This window comes from Uranotaenia lowii, chromosome 2 (genome assembly GCF_029784155.1).
Source record: "Uranotaenia lowii strain MFRU-FL chromosome 2, ASM2978415v1, whole genome shotgun sequence".
NCBI lineage: Eukaryota > Metazoa > Arthropoda > Insecta > Diptera > Culicidae > Uranotaenia > Uranotaenia lowii.
The window spans coordinates 320,528,793-320,551,892 of NC_073692.1; the positions used below are offsets into that span (position 1 = coordinate 320,528,793).

The 23,100-nt window shown below is 38.1% G+C and overlaps 3 protein-coding genes and 1 long non-coding RNA gene across 5 annotated transcripts; 2 read left to right on the top strand and 2 right to left on the bottom strand.

Moving 5' to 3' along the window:
- Nucleotides 1–1,176: 1,176 nt before the first annotated feature.
- LOC129745724 (chorion transcription factor Cf2-like) lies at nucleotides 1,177–3,284 on the bottom strand. The gene is made up of 3 exons (XM_055739041.1): nucleotides 2,960–3,284; nucleotides 2,573–2,831; nucleotides 1,177–2,503 (listed from the first exon to the last, which is right to left on the bottom strand). The coding sequence occupies exons 1-3, from the start codon at nucleotides 2,986–2,988 to the stop codon at nucleotides 1,604–1,606; spliced, it is 1,188 nt and encodes a 395-aa protein (XP_055595016.1). The 5' UTR covers nucleotides 2,989–3,284; the 3' UTR covers nucleotides 1,177–1,603.
- Nucleotides 3,285–3,894: 610 nt separating this feature from the next.
- On the top strand, nucleotides 3,895–9,401 carry LOC129746160 (anillin). Of its 2 annotated transcripts, XM_055739672.1 has the most exons (9): nucleotides 3,895–4,160; nucleotides 4,224–4,586; nucleotides 4,705–6,398; nucleotides 6,548–6,674; nucleotides 6,830–6,985; nucleotides 7,225–7,774; nucleotides 7,833–8,131; nucleotides 8,191–8,816; nucleotides 8,877–9,401. In XM_055739672.1, exons 1-9 carry the CDS (start codon nucleotides 4,140–4,142, stop codon nucleotides 8,995–8,997), a joined length of 3,957 nt encoding a protein of 1,318 aa, XP_055595647.1. In that variant the 5' UTR covers nucleotides 3,895–4,139; the 3' UTR covers nucleotides 8,998–9,401. The 2 variants fall into 2 exon arrangements, with proteins under 2 accessions (XP_055595647.1, XP_055595649.1); XM_055739674.1 differs by lacking the exon at nucleotides 6,830–6,985.
- A 1,960-nt stretch (nucleotides 9,402–11,361) lies between these two features.
- Nucleotides 11,362–14,101, top strand: LOC129746161 (probable very-long-chain enoyl-CoA reductase art-1). The gene is made up of 5 exons (XM_055739675.1): nucleotides 11,362–11,512; nucleotides 11,571–11,929; nucleotides 13,008–13,224; nucleotides 13,291–13,406; nucleotides 13,474–14,101. The coding sequence occupies exons 1-5, from the start codon at nucleotides 11,507–11,509 to the stop codon at nucleotides 13,676–13,678; spliced, it is 903 nt and encodes a 300-aa protein (XP_055595650.1). The 5' UTR covers nucleotides 11,362–11,506; the 3' UTR covers nucleotides 13,679–14,101.
- Nucleotides 14,102–22,222: 8,121 nt separating this feature from the next.
- LOC129744663 (uncharacterized) lies at nucleotides 22,223–22,662 on the bottom strand. The gene is made up of 3 exons (XR_008736967.1): nucleotides 22,494–22,662; nucleotides 22,366–22,437; nucleotides 22,223–22,304 (listed from the first exon to the last, which is right to left on the bottom strand). It is a non-coding gene; the product is annotated as an uncharacterized LOC129744663 (long non-coding RNA).
- Between the last annotated feature and the right edge of the window lie 438 nt (nucleotides 22,663–23,100).

Here is a 23,100-nt window from a genome sequence, read left to right on the forward strand (position 1 = left end):
ATATGAATTAATGGGAATCTTTCGGGAATTTCTTTCTTTTTAGTTCCTTACTACCCATTTTTCATCACATTCGCAAAAAATCAAGCAAAATCAGACATTTTTTGAAAAATCAGGGAAATTCAATGGCTTTTCAGGTTGTCAGGCAGAGCCTCGAAAAATCAGGCAATCCCTGAAAAATCAGGCATATTGGCATCTCTGTCTGTCAGTGTCATTCCAATCGAGCAAAACCAAGCAGTCTTAAAGGCAGCCCCACAGCAGGGTTGCAAGCTCATTATTTCAAAAGGGATCAGATTGCGCTTCTTTGTTTACTATAGTTTCTTTAGTTTGGACCAATCAAAAGTATATTCATTGGAAAGCAAATTTAATCTACATTCCAGTGAGGTGCAACAATTCACGCTGTGAGATTTCTCAAAAATATGAAAATTATAAATTTTAAATCATTCCTGAATTTCTGGAACCACAAGCAGCGCGTCCTTCAAAACGTGTTTGTTTGCTCTCTGAGTAGGTACGGTGGGTGGTGATTTTTTTTTCTTTCCTGCTGAATAACGAGAAAACTAGAAGCCTTTGCTATATATAATGTTCTAAACATATTTTACTGACATTACAAGGTTTCTATTGATATAAGTTTCATATGAAATTCATAATAATTCAAACGACTTAGATAGATTTTACTTTTGGAGTGTCGAATTGACACTCTAAGTCGGAAAAGGGAGTTTTTTTTGTCCAGGCTTCCAGGGTTCGTCCATAAAAAAAGTAAAGATACAAAATTAAAGAACTTTTGAATTCATTTAGGGTTCCCGAAGAAATTTTTGTATTTTGAAGCTTCTGAAAAAAGTTACAAGCCTTCAAACTTGCAATAGTGTCAAAATGACACTCTAATGCGGATGAGGGTTAATTTAGGTGTTGCATCGAGTTTCAGGTCTCCTATTTTGTTTGCGATCGAATCTCTAGACACGACTTATGATTGATCTCTAGACATGGCATGACTCTAAGAATAAGATCCTTGATGTTGATGCACAAAGGATACTCCAAGCTTAAAAATTGATCCTTGCACCAATTATTTAAATAACGTTGAAAACTTTGCACGGGTTGATCAGGATTTGCAGGAACAATATATTGAACAATGTTGTGAAATGTTCCCATCGATTTCGGATTCTCTAAATTAAAGAAATCATCGTTTCCACAGCGGAATTTTATTATTATTACACAGTACGAAGTTGTACATACAGTTCACCTAGATCTAGAGCGCCCATTTTGCTGGGCGTGGGATTACACAATTAAGCTTATTTTTGTATGTATAATAAATGAGAACCTGTTCTCAAGCAACGTAACTCAACTTCGCGAACGCTTATCAGTAGGGCTGCGGTATGAAGTACTGTAAAATACTGCTTTAAAAAATATTTAAAAAAAATTCCAATTGTTAAGTGGGAAAATTTTTCCTTGTCTCTTCTTGCAATTCCTTACACAAAGATAAGGTGAGATGAGGTATTCGCATAAGAATATTTTATCAAATGAATGATAGAAATGAAAACGAAAGAGTCGATCGCGCGTTACGTCACATGTGAACGGGTTCTAAATATTGCGATAGTAAAATATGTTTTTCTCAACCATTGAGAGGTGCCGGTTTCTCCAGTTTGGTCTCTTCCGCTTCTGGCGGTTCGTGGAACAGGCGCAAATGCTTGGTCAGATCGCGTTGACGAGTGAACACCCTGGCACAGTAGTCGCAGTGAAAAATTTCAGCGGCAGAAGCAGTTGCGTTGGGCCCGTGGTACCGTTCCTGATGCTTCTGGTAATCTCGACGTTCGGAGAATTTGGCCCCGCAATCAGCACAGCTGAAGGGCAGCGATAGCGTATGCAAGCGCAGGTGTTTTTTGAGATTTTTATCCGTTGTGTACGGTTTTTTGCAGATCGGGCACTTTACTCCACCGGATTCGACCGTCTTCTGATACTGGCTGCTTCGTGGTTTGGGCGGAGTGCCGTCTGGGTTTGGGTTTGCCGGTGCACTGCTTGGGGCCGCACTATTGTTACTGGTGGTGCCATTACTTGTGCTGGTATTAGATCGCTTCAGCGCATTAGCCGGAAGATCGAGCATGTTGACCAACTCTTCTGGCAACCTTTCTACTGGGAATACATGTTTGAACTCCGTATCGATGTCGATTCGTGGTTCAGGCTTTACCGTGTGTCCCGAACTGGACTGATGCGATTCGTGAAATGTACGGACTGGCGGTCTTATCGGTGCTTCTCTTACAGCATGAGGTTCCGGTGGTCCACGATCACGGACAGCGTCATTTGCTAGGCGGAAATCGTAACCCAAACCAGGTTGCATGAACGGATACAACGGATATCCAAAACGCCTATCGTCCATTTGAGGCTGATTTGATACTGGGTAAGACTGTGGTTGCTGATGCGAATGATTAGGCGGATGCTGTTGAGGTTGCTGTTGTTGTTGCTGTTGCTGCTGCTGATGATTGTGATGTTCCGTTTTGTCGACCGGTCTACCGACCTAACAGTAAAGCAAAAATAAAGTTTTCAAACCATTTCCGATTTGTCCTGAAACCAACAATCCTGTTACCTGTGTATTGCGATGACCTTTGATGATTGAATCGTTCTTCTTGCAACGATCACAGAAACGTTGGAATTCCTCCAAGGTAAGCGAACATTTCCAGCAAATGGCACTCACGAAATCCTCCCGATAGTCAATCTGTACGCCGGTCCACTGGAATACCTGATCGATCAACTTCTGATTGTGATTGCTTCCAAGTGGGAAAATGGGCACCACCTTAGCCTGCGAAAAGCACAATCGGCAGTACGAGGCTGGATTGTTGTTCGGCCTGCAAGGTGTAAAACAGAACAGAAAAGCCGGACCCGCAGCCAGTTAGTAAAAAATGGTCCTTCCAACCCGGACAGTAGAAAAAATATACTGCTACCTCTTACGCCTCAGAAAATACAACACACTTACACGGACACGGTCAGGACACTATTATTCATACCGATGTGAACGGAACCGGACGTCGAGCGAACGCAGGGGCAACCGGAAACGGTTCACGGGGCAACTATCCAACTAAAGGCCAGCTTTCCAACTGGGTACAGATGTTTTTAGAACTCTTTTTTTCGAAAAATGATCGGAAAAACTTTGTAAACATTGCCCCCTTTCTGATGATGGCTGAAGCGCATCCCCGCAGAATCAGCGAAATTTTTTTATCGTTTTTGTTCATCGATTAACAGTCAGAAGCAGGAGGTAAAAAAAGATGAACAAATGATGCACGATGAGCTTTTTATAGTTACTACGAGCTATTTCCAAACCTCAAGAGAAATCCTAAAATTATAATGATTTTACATGCACTTTATGGTAGATTATTACCCTTGATTACAATTTTAAATGATTTTTATTTTTTATGTGGGTCAAGATGATAAGCTTACAATATTTATATTCAAGATAAAACTCGAGAAATTCGATTATCTTGACAAAATTTCGAACTTTCTTCGTTTAGGCTCAATGCCTGCATGGTTTTTTATTAAAAGTAGATTTTGTTAACAAAATTAAGAAAAAAAAAACAGAAAACATTTGCGTTGCGCTTCAAATGAAAAAAGAGAAATAATTAGTTTCAATGGGATTGATGTTTATTGCAAAAGTCCTTTGACGCTATAGTTCTGAGATGAACTGAAAACTTTAATTTTAGATTGATTGATTTGCAAATCTATTGTCTGTGGTGTGTCTCATTTGCAACGGCTCGCATCTCTCCGTTTCCGAAAATTGTTTCACGCATACTACCTTAACCCTGAGCCTTTCGAGCGTTCATCTCTTTCTGGCGTTCGAGTAATAGCCCTATGATCAAAACGATAAGCTCGGATGACTCTTTCGCACACAGGGAGTTTTTGAATTTTGCGCTTCTCTTCGTAAAATCGTAACAGTCGTTGAAAAAAGTTGACACGGATGCTTTGTGTAAAAATAATTCGAGTGATTTTAACCGAAAAAAGTGGTGTTTTATAACTGTTTTGTGTTACCGAACGCGGCAATTGTCGTCGTTTGAAGATAAATTCCGTTTTACAGCTGTAGTTGTTGAAAAAAGATAAAAGAAAACCAAAACCATTGATTTATAACGACCGTTTGATTCCGAAAACAGGCTTGGGTTCGGGGAATGATGGATCCTTTTACGCAGGTAAATATTTATTTCAATACTTTTATCTTAAAGAATTTGACAAATAAACACCTCAATCCTTAGAATATACTGGAACGAGCGGAGAAACGGGCTGCCGCTCTAGGAATAACGAATACGTCCAAATTTCCTTTGTCGGAGTTCAACTACGACAACGGAAATGCACCAGTTGCCTCGAAATCTCCGACCAAAAAGAGTTCGGCCGGGACCACCAAGAAATCCCCTCGCAAACATTCTCCACATAGGACCGGAGCCAGCATAGTGGGAACCACAAGCAAAAGTCCGCCGGCTGCGTCATCCCGTCTGGTGAGCACGACCACTTCCGGTGGAACCAAGATCGAGGCAACCCAGCGGAAGCAAAGCTCCGGAAGCGGCAAAGATGTCGATGTGGCCGTGGAAATAAACATTACGACCGGGTCCGGTGTTCAGGTTGGTTTCAAAGTACTTGTACATAATATTTCCAAATAATAATCTCGAAAAACTTTCAAAAATCATAATTGTCTAATCCGTGTCTTTAAATAACGAATTTTTATCAATCAACTTGCAGGTTGAAGTTGAAGTAGCGGAATGTGAGGTCGATGCAAATGGCAAAATAACTCGAAAAATTGACAACAAACAACAGCTGGACGATGCTGATGCTAAGGGACTGATCCGGGATTCTTCTCGCAATCAACTGCAACGTTTGGGAACTTTGTATTCGGAAACGCAAGATCTTTCATCGCCGGTGCATCGTACCGAGGGGCGGTTCCACGAAGAGCAAGGTTGTTCATCAGCCGCAGCTGGGAAGGAAAATTCCCGTCCCCGCCCGAAACTTGCTAAGCTAGCCATGCTTGCAGACTCTATCAACAATTGGGAAGACGACACTTCTCATCCGGATATCAAACATCACCGAGAAACAATTCACCCTTCAAATAACAAAAGCCCATCAAAAAGCCCGGCCAAGGATAAAAGTCCTAAACGGAAAGAACAAAGTCCGAAAAGGACCGCTGGAACAGTAGCTAAAAAGTATATAGCACCCAATCCACCAAAATCGATCCTTAGCCCTGCTAAGGGTGATGCAGAAAAGGGTCCTACCAAAACTTTAAAATGGGATCAAAAGGTGATGGATGCTTTGGAATTGCAAGGTTTTCAAAGACGCGAATCTACAACTTCCAAACTAGTATATGATTACAAAAATCAATCGAAGCCACCCAGAGAAAAACAAGAAACTGAAACAAATGAAAAGGCTTTGATGCCAGTCAAGAAAGGCCGAGCCCCTGATGTTCCTGATAGCTCACGCGAACGTGCCATTCCTGCCTTAGAACCCCCTAAACAGCCCGTTAAGAAAACGGAAATAAGTAAAGGACTAGTTTCTGGAAGAGCAGCAATGTTTGATAAATCAAAACGCCAATCAATGGCTAGAAATCAGAAAGACCCTGCCGAAATGTCACTCAAAGAGCGTATGGCAATTTTCGAAAAGAACAAGGGACAAGCACTCATTCCCAAAGCTGCATTTGGTATTTCACCATCAATCAAACAAATCACAGGAGAGAATTCTTCGGGTGGGCAAAAATGTCTTGCTATTCAGGGAGCGGGCATCGGTACTATTAACAAAGAACTCAACCAGCCACAGAAACAAAAAATAGATGCCTTTAACAAGCCCCAGCTAGCTGATTCTAATGCTACCGGATCAGCTATAAAGAGTACTCTTGCTGCCCTCATGTCCAACAACAGCACTTTGTCGGAATCACAAATCGCTGAAGAAACTCGCCGCCAGCGTCAGCAAGAAATGGAAATGCTATTGAATCGATTCTCCAAACCCACTGACATGTCATCGGATACAGCCCAAAAACAGATCCCTTGTGCTCCGCCGATGCCCCCAGAGGGTTATCTAACTCCAAGCAAAAAGAAGTCATCTACAAAAGAATCCGGCGGAGCAAGACATTCCGGTAATAAAAGACGATCGGCCGAAGAACACATCAGTGCCGAAGTTTTGTGTACCCTAGACGACGTAAAGCGTATCCGTGTAGCTCCGCCGAAAGAGGGCCGACTGTATCCGGCACTAAGTGACATTGAAACGACGGCTACGGAATCGGGTGGCGAGGGAGACGATTACACGACGGCCACAGTTTCAGAGGAGGATAGCGAACAGCATTATCAGCAGCAGCACAGCAACTACCAGGACTGCGAAGACGAGGAGGAATACTACGATGAAGAGGATTACGACGAGGAGCAGGATGCTGCCTATGAAGACGACGACAGGTAACAAAGCTCTTAAAATCTTTTTTTTTTATCGGATTAGTTTGCTACCTACAGTAATCCTTCTGATTATTCCTCTGAGCATTCTTAGATTTATATTCATGAAACCAGTTACCTGATCACTACATTATGATTTTATTTATTCCTTACAGTTATATGTACTCCGACGATGAAGAACCAGCCATTGGTGACGTTAGCCTTGGGCGGGAAATTATGCAAGCCGTTAAACTACAGGATCGTCACCAAAGTGATTCGCGTCGTGCAAGTCAGGATCGTAAGGTAAGAGCACCTTGAGAACTTGTTTGGTCGTTGATTGAGTAGTGTCGGTAATTTTTTGGTTTGATTAGACGATTAGTTATGAGCACCAGTATTGGTTTGAAAACTAGTGTTTTGACGGTTTTTCGTGGCACCCCTAATAAATGATTTTGGAACAGGTTGATCCGTCAGGTAGAAGGAGTGAGCAACAAAAAGCAGATCAACGTAAAAGCATCAACAGTTCGACAAGCGAGTTGTCTGGTATTTTGGACGAAATGGATGAATACCTCGACGAAGCCTTGGACGAGGACAAAGGAGAAGAATATGACACTCCGGTAAACATATTTAGAAATGTGGATTCTCATGAACTATTCACAAACATTCCTTTCTATCTTTAATCTTCTCGAAGACGAAGTATGTAAATCTAACTTTCATAATAACGAAACGCATGGTTGTTTGTTCAGAGTGCTGTTTTCAAAATTGATAGTGAAAAACTAACCATGATTAACATACTGTTTACTATTATTCAATACTTTACTGAATGTTATTATATTAATTTTTCGATTCTTTGCAGCGTAAATCATCAGTGTCTTCGAACAGTTTTTCTTATCAGAAAAATCCACATCAATCGAAATACGGAACAATTCACGAGGAATCGGAAGAAAAGAAGGATCCTCAGAAACCCTCGCCCAAGCAGGAACATGACATGACCGAGGACTTCAGCAGTCCAGTCAAATCGGAACTGAAGATCAACCCCTCCGATGATAATAACATGGTCACTTTGGTGCACACTGTGAGTTTCTATCGCCGTCAACAAAACTCCAACAATCCCACACCGGTGAAGAAGATCCTTCGCACACCGATACACAAATTGCAGCGAGCCTCAATAGATTCTACTACCGAAGATTCCGAGGACAGTGCCACGACAACGGGAACGGCATCCACATCGTCGGATGAGAATGAATATTTGGTTCAGGAGAAAATAAAGCGTTTATTGGACGAAGTTTGCAAACAACAAACCGTAATCGCTCAAACGAGCCAGGCTTTGAACTTGTGCGCAGCCACCATCGAATTTTCCGGATCAACTGAATCCGTTGAAGGCGAGCGACATCTGTTGGTAGCCAGTGAGTTTAATTTTTTCCATATTTTTTTACCTTGGGTTAATTTTTCAAAATATTTCAGCTCACAGACGCCAAGCGATTTTGGACGAGGTGCAGCGGCTCCGTGTAGAGGGATGCATTCGACCTCTGGGTGCACCCACAGAAAAAGGACGGCTGACGGTTAAGGAAATCACCCTGCCACTCCGACAGGAATACATCCGTAAGCTGGCTTCGGATGCAATCAGCGGCCATCACTTGGTGTGTCTCCTTAAGTACAATGAAACTGTGCTAGCCACGCAATCAATTCCGACCCTTCCGGGCCTTCTTTCGGTCCGTTTCCCGGATGTTCTACAGTTGAGTAACGTTTTCGCAGATTTCAAGGTAATTTTTAAAATTCAAAACGCTTAGCAATGTCCTTCTTATAATCATTCTTTTACCAGATTACCATGGAAATTTACGGTATGACTGCACAACGAGAGGTTCTACCTCATGAAATCAAGTACCACATTGCAATGAACAAGAAAGGATCCAGCAAGCTACACACCCCTAAGGGAGTGAAATCGAATTCCCGTCTGATCATGCCTCCGGTACAATCACCGGCCGGTCCACAAGCCGTGCGGACGCCTGCTCTGGTCCAGTATGGATTCATCATATTCTCGTTGAAGGAAATACAACGCACCAACTGGACCCTGAACCCAGTGGCCGGAGTAAGCCCGCTGGAAGGGAACGTCCACATGAAGGTTAACTGCGAACTGACGGTTACCGTTGATCATCGTGGTTTCCTCACGATGTTCGAGGACGTTTCTGGCTTCGGAGCTTGGCATCGGCGCTGGTGCCGACTACACGGGCATGTTCTCAACTACTGGAAGTACCCGGACGATGAGAAACGCAAGGCACCGATTGGCAGTATCGATCTGCAGGGAAGCTGCACACAGAAAGTGTCCGTCGCTCCGCGCGATGTATGCGCTCGATTGAATACGTTGCTCTTGGAATTTAGACGACCTGCTCAGCCTGATGACATCGATTCATTAGTGATTGTCAGACAAGGAAATGTTACTATCCAACGGTAAGTTACTTCTAAACGAAAAACAAGTACAAAACATTTACATTCACCATTCCTTCGCAGACATCTTCTATCGGCCGATTCCAAGGAGGAACGCGAAGAATGGGCCGCACACTTGAACAAAACGTTAGCACTACTGAAAGCATGGGGACAATCTAGCAACAACAAAGGAACGAGTTGCTAGCTTCCAGTCATGAATAGGCTCACGAAAATGGGGTTTTCTGTATAGTGTTGTTCATATAAGTACCTCCGATAGTATTTCATGCGTTTTTGTCATTTTATATTGTTTTAACGCAGCCAGTTACGTACTGTTGCAGTTCGAGACGATATATTTCTTGAGTGTTAAATATATTATGCTGGATGCATCGAAAGTTTGGACTTTTGCGTGATCCAATTCAACTAGCAAATAACCGTTTCAAAATTACGTAAACATTACACATATGCACTCTCGAGTTTGGGCTTGACGATAGAGTAAGCGAAAAACCTATCTGAATTTCGAAATATTCAGAAATAAAAAGGTAAATTTTATCTTTTACGTTTGAGTTGTACATTATCTATTATAAACATATACCTATCTATATATAACCAGCTTTGACTGTTCTACATTCAGAATAGAATGAAAGAAATCATCCTTGTTCTTATTTTGGTTTTTTCTATTCGAAAACGCCTGAGATTTATTGGAGTTCGAATAATATTTTGATTGGTTTTAGAATATTACCCCTTTTTAATGTTTATTTCGAGAACTTTTTAGGTGAATTTTTTTTTACTAACAATAATATTATATTTGAGCATTGTTTAAGGCTATTGAGTTTTGAAGAACTTGTACGGGGGGGAGGGACCGGTGGCACGTGATATAGCGGTGGGATGAGACCTTCACCGAGTGAACTTCCAGATAAGACAATATAAGAGTACATCGCTGAATACTTCTGTCATAAAATATTTTTCGAGAAGAAAAATGGCTAACGTAATAAAACCGAAGTTTGACCTAAAATAAATTTAAAAAAAAAAACAGCGTGAAAGCGTTGTGGATTGTTCAGTTATGAATCGACGGATTGGACGAAAGAGAGCTTCTAACGGAATTGTCATAAATGTAGTTGACGTGCGAAAATGTTTGAAAAACGATAATACCAAGAATAAATGTATGAACGTCACCTTACGCAAAGCGTCAACAAAATTTCTAAGAAGTATGTGCTTAACATACTAAAATTGTAAAAAAGGAGGATATTCCCCATTTATCCGATCATGCTCAATTGGATAGCGACACGGAAAATAAAAAAAAGGTAAAATTAACCTTTTTGCGAGGTGAATTTTTTCCACCCCTCTTTCGAGGTAAATTTTACCTTTTTCTCATTCACCTAGCAAAAAGGTAAATTTTACCTTTTTTCAATTTACCTAGCAAAAAGGTAAATTTTACCATTTTCGCATTCACCTAGCAAAATAGTAAATAATTCCGTTTTCCCATTTACTGATTCAAAAGGTAAATGCTGGTTGGTTTGATTGTTTTCTTCAATAAGAATTAAAAAAAATACAAAATTCTTTCAAAAATGATATTTATTGGAGATAAATAGGGACTGGTAATTCGGCTTCGCGTTCTTCTGAGCCGCTATGGCCGCTTAATCCACCTGCGTTGTGTACATTCATGGCCTCCTCCGTTCGACTAATCCGGTCAGGTTCGGCTTTTCCGGCTGGAGGATGACGTGGAATACACCTCAAAGCTCTATGGGCCGATCTGAAACAAAATCAATAGTATAATTATGACGAGAACCAGCACAACCAAATGATATTTAAGAACACTTACCATTCTATTCCGATTTTCACATATTAGGCACAAAGCAAAACTTGTTCCTAGAATGACAAAACAGCTCAACCTCAATGAACGTGTTCGGCGAATAGTTACTTTTTTTTAGAAGAAATGTACCGTTTTGTTTAGCTCAATCCAGGTCAATTACACCTCGCTACGAGGAAAGTTTTACCTTATTTGGATTTACCTTTTTTTCTAGGTGAATTATACTGTTTTATCGAGCTCAATTCAGGTGAACTTCACCTCGCTACGAGGTAAGATTTACCTTTTTTGGATTCACCTTTTTTCTCGGTGAATTGTACCTTTTTTTCAACCTCGATTCAGGTAAATTTTACCTCAATGTGAGGTGAGTTTCACCTCGAAGAGGTAGAAGTTACCTTTTTGGCTTTCACGAGCGTTCACCTTTGCTAACTCGGTAAATTTTACCTTTTTATTATTTTCCGTGGATATAAAGCTGCCTACAACTTAAGCTCGGAATAAATGGTACGCAATAAGCAAATCAACCTTATCAATGTTTTAAGACTTATTTTCAGCCCATGAAAATAAGCAAAAGTTTAAAAAAAATTGATTTTACGTAAGATTTCTGATGATGAAAATATCTATTTTAATAGATAGAAATTATCTCAATGTGCCATCTGGGCCATCTGCCAACACTGCTCACGCAGCTATTTAAAATGAACCACCAGTGAACAGCATATAATTCATGAAGCTGACAAGTCAGCACTTCAGCAACGACTGCATGAATGGACTCTGGCTGGCACGACCACTTTCTTATTTCCAGTCACCGAGAAAAGTCGTACGTGCATGTGTCCTGTCCTCTGACTTGGGTAATAATACGGTACATAGCTTGAAACGCACAGTGAAAATCCATTACGGGAGTAGCTGACAAACGATGGAGGTAAGCAAATAAAATAGAAGATTCGAGTTTTCCGACTTTTATCTTTTTCGTTTTTCAGGTTGAAATTTTGGACGCAAAGAATTCGAAGCCGCTGGGTAAATGTCGGGTACAGGGTGATACTAGCATTAAATCCCTAAAGGTTGAGGTTCAGAACCTGAAAAAATCCCTCACCGTCCACCGGCAGTCGCTTCGTTTGGAGCCCCGTGGTAAAACTCTCAAAGACTCGGACACCCTCCAGTCCCTGAGCATCGGTGCAGGGGGTAAGATCTACGTGAAGGATCTCGGGCCCCAGATCAGCTGGACCGGAGTGTTTTTGGCCGAATATGCCGGACCAATCTTCGTATATTTGATCTTCTACTACCGACCGACCTTGATCTACGGAAACATCGCCGGCAATCCCATGACATTGACCGCCAAGTAAGTCTACCATCGTCTATTCCAATATTTAAATGTAAAATTGTAATCGACAATCGTTATCGGAGAATTGATGGTAGTAGTTTCCAGTTAATAGGTGTGTACGGAGACGGTAATTAATGCGCATACGATTGCCGCAACCAAGTCTTCTTCCAAAATGCATATACTTTAAAAAGAAAAATCGACGGGAAAAGCAATTCGAAAAGGTTACACCTGGGGTCATGATTGAGCTCACTGCCTTAATGAGAGTTATCCGTGACTAAACCACTAAATCGTACGGCACGATAGTGATAAGATAACGAGGAAATCAATTCTCAATTTTATTGTTCTTACACATGGGTCATACGAAAGCAAAAGAAAAGAAAGCTATGCAGTAAACCAATCTTTCTCCAGTTGTGGTCGCTTTCGTTGGAGGTCACATAAATTAATCGAATTCTCTTAGTGCGTTCCAGTCATTGCAAACGGGTTGGGTTCGAAAGAGAGACAGAGCGAAAGCTCAAAATTAACCGTATCTTTAAAGCAGTAACGTGCGTTTCACCCCAAAGCGGTGACTCCGATATGATGGTGGCAGTGCTTAAACAGTGAAGATTCCAGCAAGGTTAGAGATGTTTTTGCTCTTCATTCGTTGCGGTTTTTGCTTCCAACATTTTTGGCACGATGGGCTGAACAGTATTAAGATATACTTTTTATATAGCTGAGTCTAAACGGCAGGGCTACGATCAAAGGTCTGAGAGATTCATCTTATTGGTCTGTGAACATTTTTTGTGCGGTTAATTTGTTTGCGGAAACAAATCGACAAACATTACGTCAAAGTTTTTTGTTCACATTGTTTCTCTGAGCAATCCTATACACCTAAATCGTTCTAAAAAATATTCACTTCGTTTTACCTGTTTATCCAAATCAATACGCAATAAACTGCTTATCTGATTTTTTTTCTAAAATTTTCTTGATGAATTTTGAAACTCACAATTTTCAACAATTATTCAGAATTCACAATCGGAATGAGGGAATGTTTTCTAAAATTATGTTAAGTTTCTATAGTAAAATTGATAAATTAACTAACTTTTTTTCTTTATTTCAGGATTGCAGCCATCTGCTGGGTTGGTCATTATGCCAAACGTCTGCTGGAGACTATCTTTGTGCATCGCTTCTCGCACGCAACGATGCCCCTGAGAAATCTGTTCAAGAACTGCTCCTACTACTGGGCGTTTGCCGGGTACGTGGCATACCATGTCAACCATCCGCTCTTCACGGAACCAAGCACTGCGGTCCTGTACGCTGGATTGGGAGGCTTTTTGGTATGTTAATTTAGTAGATTTTTTTTTGTCAGCTAACATTTTCTAAATGAATCAATTTTTTCTCAGGTCTCCGAGCTCGGAAACTTTTCGGTTCACATTCTCTTGAGAAACTTACGTCCAGCCGGATCCACCGTTCGCAAGATTCCTTTCCCCGATGCTAATCCTTTGACTCAGCTGTTCAAGTAAGTTATTTCTTTTTATAGTTCTGCCATAGAAATATGTAGCTAATTTTACAATAACATTTTTCAGCTTCGTCTCTTGTCCCAACTACACGTACGAATTCTTTTCCTGGCTGTCGTTCTCGCTGATGACCACGTGCGTTCCGGCGTTGTTGTTCGCCGCTGCTGGTATGTATCAGATGACCATGTGGGCAATCGGTAAGCACCGAAATTACAAGAAAGAATTCAAAGATTATCCCAAGAGCCGCAAGGCGATTTTGCCTTTCGTTCTCTAAATGTCTGCTTGAACAGTACAATAGCAAGCTGAATTTTCAAAATGTTCCAAACATTGAGGCATTAGAATGTTTGGTGTTTCAGCTTTTGGGATCAGTTGAAAGTTTATGACAAAAAAATCCGGTGCATTTTGCAACCCCTCGATTCAGATGATTGAAATGCTCAGCAACGAACAATTATGAACTATTGATAAAATTCGCATATTTATTGTCTCTTGTTATGTTTACTTCATGGTGAACGGTTTAGATGTAGAAGTGATTTGGAGCAATTAATTTGCTATTTCAGTAAAAATAGAAATGGAAGTGAACGGAATTAGGTAGTTGCATAAGTTAAGTTTAATTAAAAACTGTACTAGCTGAACATTTTCATTCCCTTAAATAATGGTACGAGGAAACAGATTTTCAAATAAATTTAAGGAAAACAGAGACATAAAATCATACATCAATACATGGGTTTCTCGAAATATTCCCAAAGGAGACTCAAATTTACGCTTTCTCTCATTTAGTTGGCGCAAATTCGGTAACTTACTTATTACTTCTTCTAAGGTTCATCTTTTTTTATTAGCCCAGGTGGTAAATCCTTTTTACGGATTACATTCCAAGGCGCGCCAACGCGTCCCCCCAGTTTGCTACTCTGGGTCCATGGGTGCAATTGGTGACTCATGATACTATGTACCCCTACACCATAAAGTCCACCTGGGGCCTCTGGCCATGTTTCCCGTCCGGACCTGCAACAAAGGCTATACCCGTGATGGGAAGACCATACTCGCGCTAAGCGCTCCACGCGTAACTCGAGTCCCACACATTCGGTCTCATGTCACAACTCGAAACGTCTCGACCCGCCTCTCCTCGAGACCCTCTCACATCCATCCTCTTGACACAATTCGAGGCGACTCTACCTACCTCTCCTCGTGTCTCGAGGGCCCTCGTTCGGTACTTCTCTTGACCCAATTCGAGACGAGAACAACTCGCCTCTCCTCGGGTCTGGAGATATCCACACATCCCACAATTTCTCCGTCTCGACTCTTCGAGACTCATCCTGAGGCCCATCCAATGGGGGCCACATATTACGGCACAAGGCCCCTCTGCCCGTCGTGAGTCGGTCATATCCGCGGTCATATCTAGGACCACCAGACGCGCGAATTCGACCAACACCCGCTCGAACATTTGGTCGTCCCCCATATCGGGGTCGCGACTACCCGATACACGTTACGACCCCTCCCTCTTGCAACTGAGCACTGGTACTAAGGTGTCCAGTCGCACCACGTTTTTGTCGCACTCGGAGCGCAGCCCGTCGGTAGCTGACTGTACCAAGTGTGACGTGTATTCTAAGATTCATCTAGGGAGAATACAGCGACAAGGTGCTCATAGAGTCTCGAGGCGGCGGAGCCTTTTTCGCATAAAAGCTGTCGACGCGAATCTCAATGGTATCAAGAGGAAACGCTGACTTCGGATGGATTATATGGTAAGTAAACTAACTTCTTTTTTATTAAAAAAAAACTACATCCTCAAAAAGCTTGCATTAAATATGAAATCTTATGATTATTAGACTGTACCTGAAAATCATGGAAAAAAAATTTGTAGATCATAGAAACGCATTCGACGCCAAACCGTGAAGCCAGCCGGTCACAATTTGTGGAAGTGGAAGTTTTTTTTTCTTTCTTTAAACACGCGTGGATTTAATTAAAAAACGGATTTTCGGATTTCGATAAATTGCTTTGACAGTGCCAGAATATTAAAATAGTGTAAAATTTAGTAATAGATAGAGAAAAAGCCTGGATACAGGAAAAGGAAGGGATTTATTAAAATTAATAAGCAGAAGTGAAAATAGGTAAGTTAGGTTAGGTTTAGAATTAGATGACTTGACAAAACAAAATGGACGACGATAAGGGGGATAAAGAAATTCCACCAGACAAACCCACTCCAACAACGCTACCAGACTTATCAACTACTGATGATGACTCAGATTTCCATGGATTCCAAGAGGAAGGACCATCTAAGTCCAGAAAACGCCATTTAAAAAAGGGTGACGAAACAAATAAAAAATCTAAAAACGATGAACCAATTAATCAAAACGAACAGAAAACTACTAATCAAGTTAACATGAAGCAATCTACTACAAACAATATTAATCCAAAAATTAATCCTTCACATGAGGGCAAAATTTGGATTAAAAACAATCTTTACGATATTATATTTATTGAACCCATTTCCACTAAACCCGATGAAAATCTGCTAGAAGCAATGGAAGTCGGAAAATTTCTATTCGATCTTAACCTCAATCAATTTAATGAAATTAAAAAAGCAGGTAAATTCCGGTACAAATTAAGTTACAAAAAACCCAAAGACACTGAACCAATTCTAAATGCAACTCAAGTATTAAAAGCCAATAATTACAGAGCCACTATCCCTAAAATGCTAAAGGAAACCTTATGTGTCATCAAAAATATCCCGTTCTCAATTACGGACGAGGAAATATTCAAATTTGCAATCTCTGATAAAAAAATTATAAATGTTGAAAGAATAAAAAGGAAAAAAGATGAAGCATTAATCAAAACTAAATCGGTTAAAGTTACAGTTGAAGGATCCGAGGTACCGCGAAATATCCAAATATACGGAGTTAACAACAAACCCGAAATTTACTTATTCCCAGTTCGAATTTGCAATAACTGTTGGCGCATTGGTCACAAGGACAAAGCGTGCAAGAGTAAGAAAAATTGTAAAAACTGTGGAAATATACTTGACGAGAACCACATTAACTGCGAAAATAATAATCCTAAATGTAAGAATTGCGGAGGTGAACATCTTCCAAACTTCAAAGAATGTCCAGAGAAACTAAGAAGACAAAACATCAGCAATTTAATGGTCATAGATAAATTAACATTTTTAGAAGCACAAGAAAGATATCCAAAAACTTCTAATCGGTTTTCTCTATTACAGTCTGGAACGTCCAAGCACGACACAAACAGGATACAGAACAACAGTACCTAAAAAAACTATTCAATACCAAAACATAATTAAAAGTTACAAAGTACAAAAACCAAAAAATAACCTTATAATCGAAACAAAAAAAAAAAAAAAATAACCACACTGAAAAAACAATCAAAAATCAAATAAAAACGTTCGATGCTTTAGCACTACCTTCAAAACCAATAGAAACAAATCCTCACAAAACAACAGAATTGGAAAAAACAACCACTGAAACTACTCAACAAACAATAGAACAATGTATGAAATTATTAACATCATTGAATAAAAACTTAACAAATATTGAAACTGACATGCTAGAAATAGAAATAGGAACAATTATTAATAACATGATGAACAAAAACCACACAGATGCATCATACATCCAAAATCAAATATAAATAACATTTAAACTTATACAAAATAAAAAAAAAATTTCTTGTTATTAAGGCAAATTAAAACTAACAAACATACAGGAAAAATAATCGGAAAAATGTCGATCTTTAAATATAATCTAAATATATCACAACTGAATATTCGCAGTATAAGACCTTTAAATAAGAGAGAAAATATCAAAAACTATCTTATTCAAAAAGACATTCATATATTTCTGCTCCAAGAAACTTGGATCAAAGACTCAGAAAATTATAAGTTTTTGAATTACAAATTCGTTAAAAAATGCCGTCCCGAAGGATACGGTGGAGTTGGCATATTAGTTCACCCTTCACTTATTTTCGAAAAAATAGATCTTAATCACATAGATCTAGAAGTAGTGGCAATTAAAATCAAAAATATAAAACATCCCACAATATTTATTTCTATTTATATTCCTCAAGATACTACAATAAATTCATTCGAACAACAGATTAATAATCTTTTCAACTTCATCCAAAACAGCTCAACTCCAGTCCTTATAGGAGGAGACTTTAACGCGTACCATCCTACATGGGACCGAATTAATCAAAAATTTAATAGAAGAGGAGCAATCATTAGTGATCTTCTTGTAAATAATAATCTTATTTATTTAAATAACGGGAAACCTACCACATGGCCAGACATCAACCATTCTTCCTCAGCCATCGATCTAACATTAGCCACGGTAGAACTTGCTGGTAAAATGAATTGGGAAATTAATGAGACAGATTTTGATTCCGACCACAAATTAATAGAATGCAATCTGATTGAATACAATAAATTACACAGAAAAAAATAATGAATTTCACGTGTACTTGAAAATGGTTGCACGTAAATTAATAGAACCTGTAAAACAATAAACCTTTAATTTTAAATGAACTTAACTGAAAGTTAAATGAAAATCATTTAATATTGAAGTAAATGTCCTGCAACAAAAAGATGCATGACATTCACCGTAATTTTACAGGTCGAACATAATTTTCTCGAGTATAATTTTAAATTGTCACTAAAAATTACGTGTTGTAGAATAATATTCATTGGCTCTTCATTTTGTTCTTAAAAAGAACAACTTGATTTAACACAGTGTTCAGATGATCAAAAGAAAAACAAACATTCGTGATTCGTGCGGGGCCGAAATGATAAGTTGTCCCGAAAAATCGATTGAATGGTGGTTCCTGATGCACTAGATCGAAAAACCGCCGGAGAAAAATGCTCAGGAAGCAGCTGGTCACTAATGTTGTTCAAAACAGAGAACCGTCAACAGGAACTTTTCGAAGCAAGTACATCAAAACTGTATAAAGTTTCGTACGAAATGAACTATTTTCGATCGTCGCTTCAGACTTAACGGAGATCATCAAACCATAAGGTGAGTTTAATTAGAATTAGAAACTTACATATTTTGCAATATATAAACTATTTTCAGGTGACATACATCATTCCAATCTATCAGGATTGTATAAGTATTTGTCCGGTAAAAAGTCGAGTTCTGCATCTATGGCGATATGGTGACTAAGAACGGAGGAATTCCCACTCATTACTTATCCCACGTTCCAGTAAAGTGGCTCAACCTAAATGAAACACACAATAATCCACCGGAAAAAAATCCAGCACCAACATGCAGCTGGTCACCGAAGCCGAAAGAAAAAGTGTTAGCTCCACTAAAAATGCCTTATTATCGAAAGTTCATCTGTATCAAAAGCTTGAAAAAGGTGAGTGAATCTCGTTTATACAGACCCCGTTCGTTTTTGGCAACATGCCCGAATATTTTGTGTTGCCAAAATCGAATGTTGCCAAAATCGAACGTTTTTTTTTCTGAAACTTTTTTCTCTTATTTTTACAAAATAACTATTTTAATAATCATTAACGTTAAGTTAAGTCAATTTCCGACCATTTTTAGAATTTTTATATTTTTTTCCTCATGTTTTTGATACATTTTGCACTATTTTTGTTTTGTTCATAATCTTTGTTTTTTTTTTGTCATTTTTGCTGTTTTTGTCGTTCTTTGTCATTTTTAATTTGATTTTGTAATTTTTAGTCTTTTGTTTGTATTTGTTTTTGAATTTTTTTAATTTTTCAACTTTTTGTAATTTTTGAGTACTTTAAAATTTTTTAAAAAATTTTTTGATTTTTTTGTTGTATTCTATCACCATTTCTGAACTTAAAACCATATTGTTGGTGTTTGTCTAAATTATATCGGTCCCGTTATAGAAAAAACTTAAAGGTAATGTCGCTTCTAAAAACCGTTCGATTTTGGCACATGTGCCAAAATCGGATGTTGCCAAAATCGAATGTTGCCAAAATCGAATGTTGCCAAAAACGAACGGGGTCTGTATTACTTTCCTATTTAAAGCTTAAAGAATATTCAAATGTTCCTTTAGCTGCGATTTCAGCCTTTGATGTCCCTGAATCATACTTTGAACATATCAGTTTTGAGCTTTTGAGCCCTTTCAGACCCAACCGCCTGCACAAAATCATATGCGATCTTTTACATGATGCTCTTCTCAATACCTATCGTTTTTGTGTCCAAGTTCTGACCATAAGAGTTTTCGTTCCCCCATTTGAATAATAATAATATCCTTTCCACAAATTACAACTTGAAACATTTAATGGAAATTTTAATTGGTACTAAATGGTTTAAAATTCGTATCGTTATCTTGCGAAAATATGAAAAGCCTTGGTATCAAATTCCATAGTTTCTATTGATAGAATCCAAACGCCTAAAGGTTGATTACACAATTACGAGTTAGGATTTGAACGCACTCTTTCAAAACAGATAGTTGTATTACAGTTGCAGCACAGCAATTCAGGCGCAAACAGTCTCAAGCTATGTTCAGTGTTTTTGTTTTGTAAATTTTCATTTGATTCATTTTAAGATATTCAATTTGTTATTTAAGATGGGTCTTAAAATGACGTAAAACACTTATTAACATAAACAAAAACTCCCTTAAAGATCTTGAACGAAAGACGCCTATTCGCTATGCTTCATCGTGTTCTATTATATCAAACTTTTATGTTGCAATATAGATTCTCTCTAGTCGTTTTTTACAGGATATTGATAATTATTTCTGTCTAAATATTTTTTTATTATTTCAACTGTCTAAATCGCTTATATTACTTCTTCGTTGAGTTCTATAATAAATCTTTTTTATTTGTTTTTTTGTAGCCTGTTTATCGCTCAAACAACAAATTTTCATTTTACGATGTCCAGAAACAACCAGCTATCCTCGGCTATGAGGTTACGTGAATCCGTGTGGAAAGTTAAAGTAGAAATGAAACGATTTCGAATTTCTCGAAAAACAACTCCTTCAATATCGGCGAACGTAGACGATCCAAGCGATAATTCAAACCGGATACCGATAACCGGATTTAAAAACAAAGACGCCTTTAACAAGATAAAAATTGACGATCTTTTTGCACAAAATCTAAGACCTAAAAAGAAATGGGATGAATCATCCAACAGGATGAAAATCCCTGAAAAAAAAAAATCTTTTTAGGTTTCAACCGTACTGGTCTGGACTCGGCTTGATACTTCACTCGCAGTGCTTAGAGGAACCTGAAGGCTCGGATAGCACGAATAAGAATAATAATCTAAAACGGAGTTCTAGCGTTGTTCAATCAAAAGGATAAAAAACTAATTTTTTAACACCATATTATATTGGTCAGCTTTTATATGAAAAGCATAGTGTATCAAATAAGTTTAAGTACTTGCTCGGTTATGAAATTGAAGTTACGAATGGAACTTCAATCCTATTTCTGTTTTATTTAAATGAAGTTTTGCGCTAATGATAAGAATTCATGATGATTTAATATTTCCAGTTATTTATCTATGTTTTAGGGTAAGGATCTTGTTCTAGAAAAGAGATTTCCTCGACAATGATTCAGTCGAATCTAGCAGCTCGACTTGGTTTACAGAGTAACGATTAAAATTCAACATCGATTTCCAGAGTAGTACCATAGTTTAACCAGTAGTTTAGCTGTAAAAGAAAAAACAGTATGTTTTTCAATCAGATAGCTCGTAATATTTATACCTATTTTGGTTCGAATTCATAATGAGGTCATATTTCATATTTAGATCAACCTATATTGACTTCATTTAAACTGTGCTGAAGAAAATATGTACGATACCAGACAGACAGACGGATAGGATCAACGTTATTTTTATCGTTCAAAAATTGTTTTTAAAGCAACTGTTATTAGTAAATCTTGTAGGGAAAAAGCAAATATTAGGTTGTATTTTTAATAGAATTGTAAATCTAGCTTGAGTCGAGATTATAACTGCTTTTGATGCGTACGAGTTTTTTAAGCTGGACAGTTTTAGTTTGAACTTTTGAAGTTGCAGTATTTTTGGTTAAATAAATATTTTTAACTTTATATGTGTTGTATTTATTTCATGCGAAAAAAATATAGTAACATTTTAAGAAAACAAAACAGAAACATATGAAGCTTAAGAAATTCAATGCACCAAAATTTTACAGTACTGTAAAATTAAACCAGCTAGTAATATAAATGGTTCACTTAAAAATAAATGTCACGTGATTTTTTTTTTCGACCTGTAAAATTACAGTAAATGTCCTGCTCCTTTTTGTTACAGGATATTTACCGTAATTTTACAGCAATTAATTTTTTCTGTGTAGACAGTAACAAACCTATCAACTTAATTAATAAAAACAAAGCTATTCTTAATCTTAATCAAATAGATCCAAATACAATAGAAAACGTAGAAGACATGAACACTAAAATTTCAGAAGCAATTTCAAAGTCTACGTACCAAATCAAACCAGATTCTAATAAGAAAATCAAACCTTATTGGAATGAAAAAATCAAAGAACTATATGAAATTAAAAATAAAAAACACATTATCTTTAGGAAAAACCTTACATTAGAAAACAAAAAAGAGTACAAACAAGCAGAATACAAATTCAAGAAAGAATTTAAAAAAGAAATTATGAATTATCGAAAAGAGATGCTAGATAAAATTAACGAGGACACCCCAGTCAACGAGATGTGGAAAATAGTTAAGGCTATCTATTGAATTTGTTGGTTCTTCAGTAACAAGGAAAAATTTATTTCCAATTTCGTAAACGCTCCTTTATTCGTACGAAGTTGATGGACACGTTTTAAAATTCTACAAAAACAATAAATTGTAATAGGAAAACTATAAGGTTTGTTTGTTTTGCTTACGTTTAGTATCTTTTTCCTATTCGGTTGCCTTCTGTCTGAATTTCAGCTATTTGCCTCCGTTAGCCACCTTTAATATTTATTATGCTAGGTTAAATTTGAATTCAGCTATTTCTCAGTTAATTTCTCACCTATACTCGACAAAGCTCTCGGATGACGTGATAGTTTGGGAACTACGTACTTCTGTAGTGTTTCCGTATAGCCTAGATTCAGAAGTTACGAGTTATTCAAACCACTTAAACATTACACGTACGCCTACCTGCACTCGAGCGATTACACCTTTTCCACCTCCGTACCACTAGTTTAAGTAAGAACTTTAACACTATTTAGCCCTGAGCTCAAAGATTAGATACAAATAAGGAGCTTTGCTGATGCAACCTTTACACTAAGCGCGATTTACTTCTTGTGTTTTGTTTTTGTTTATCTTCATTCCCTTTCCCGCTTAATTAGCCAAATTCACTTCTCACGTACGTGTGAACTCATCTTCTCATTGTAGAACTGTCAATTGAGATTGGGTGCGTTCAATAACGTTTTCGGTATCGAACGCCAGCTCAGTGACACTATCGAAGGAAACATAAAACAAAAAGGAAACCTAGAACTTATTACAAACGAAACTTTAGCAAATAGCTTTATGGACATTAACTTTAAAAAAACAAGAATAGAAAAGTTCCAATCAAATAACTATGAAACTAATGAAGAAAAGTACGCGGGAAATATCCCCATAGCGAACATGATTAATAGTATTAAAAGAAAGAAAGATCGATCCGAGGATCTAAGCAAGCCTTGGTGGAGTGCGGTTGTGTTTTTTTTTTGCTCATGTCAATTTTCTTTCGGTTAAGGAAAATTGAACCGAATTTTTTTTTTAA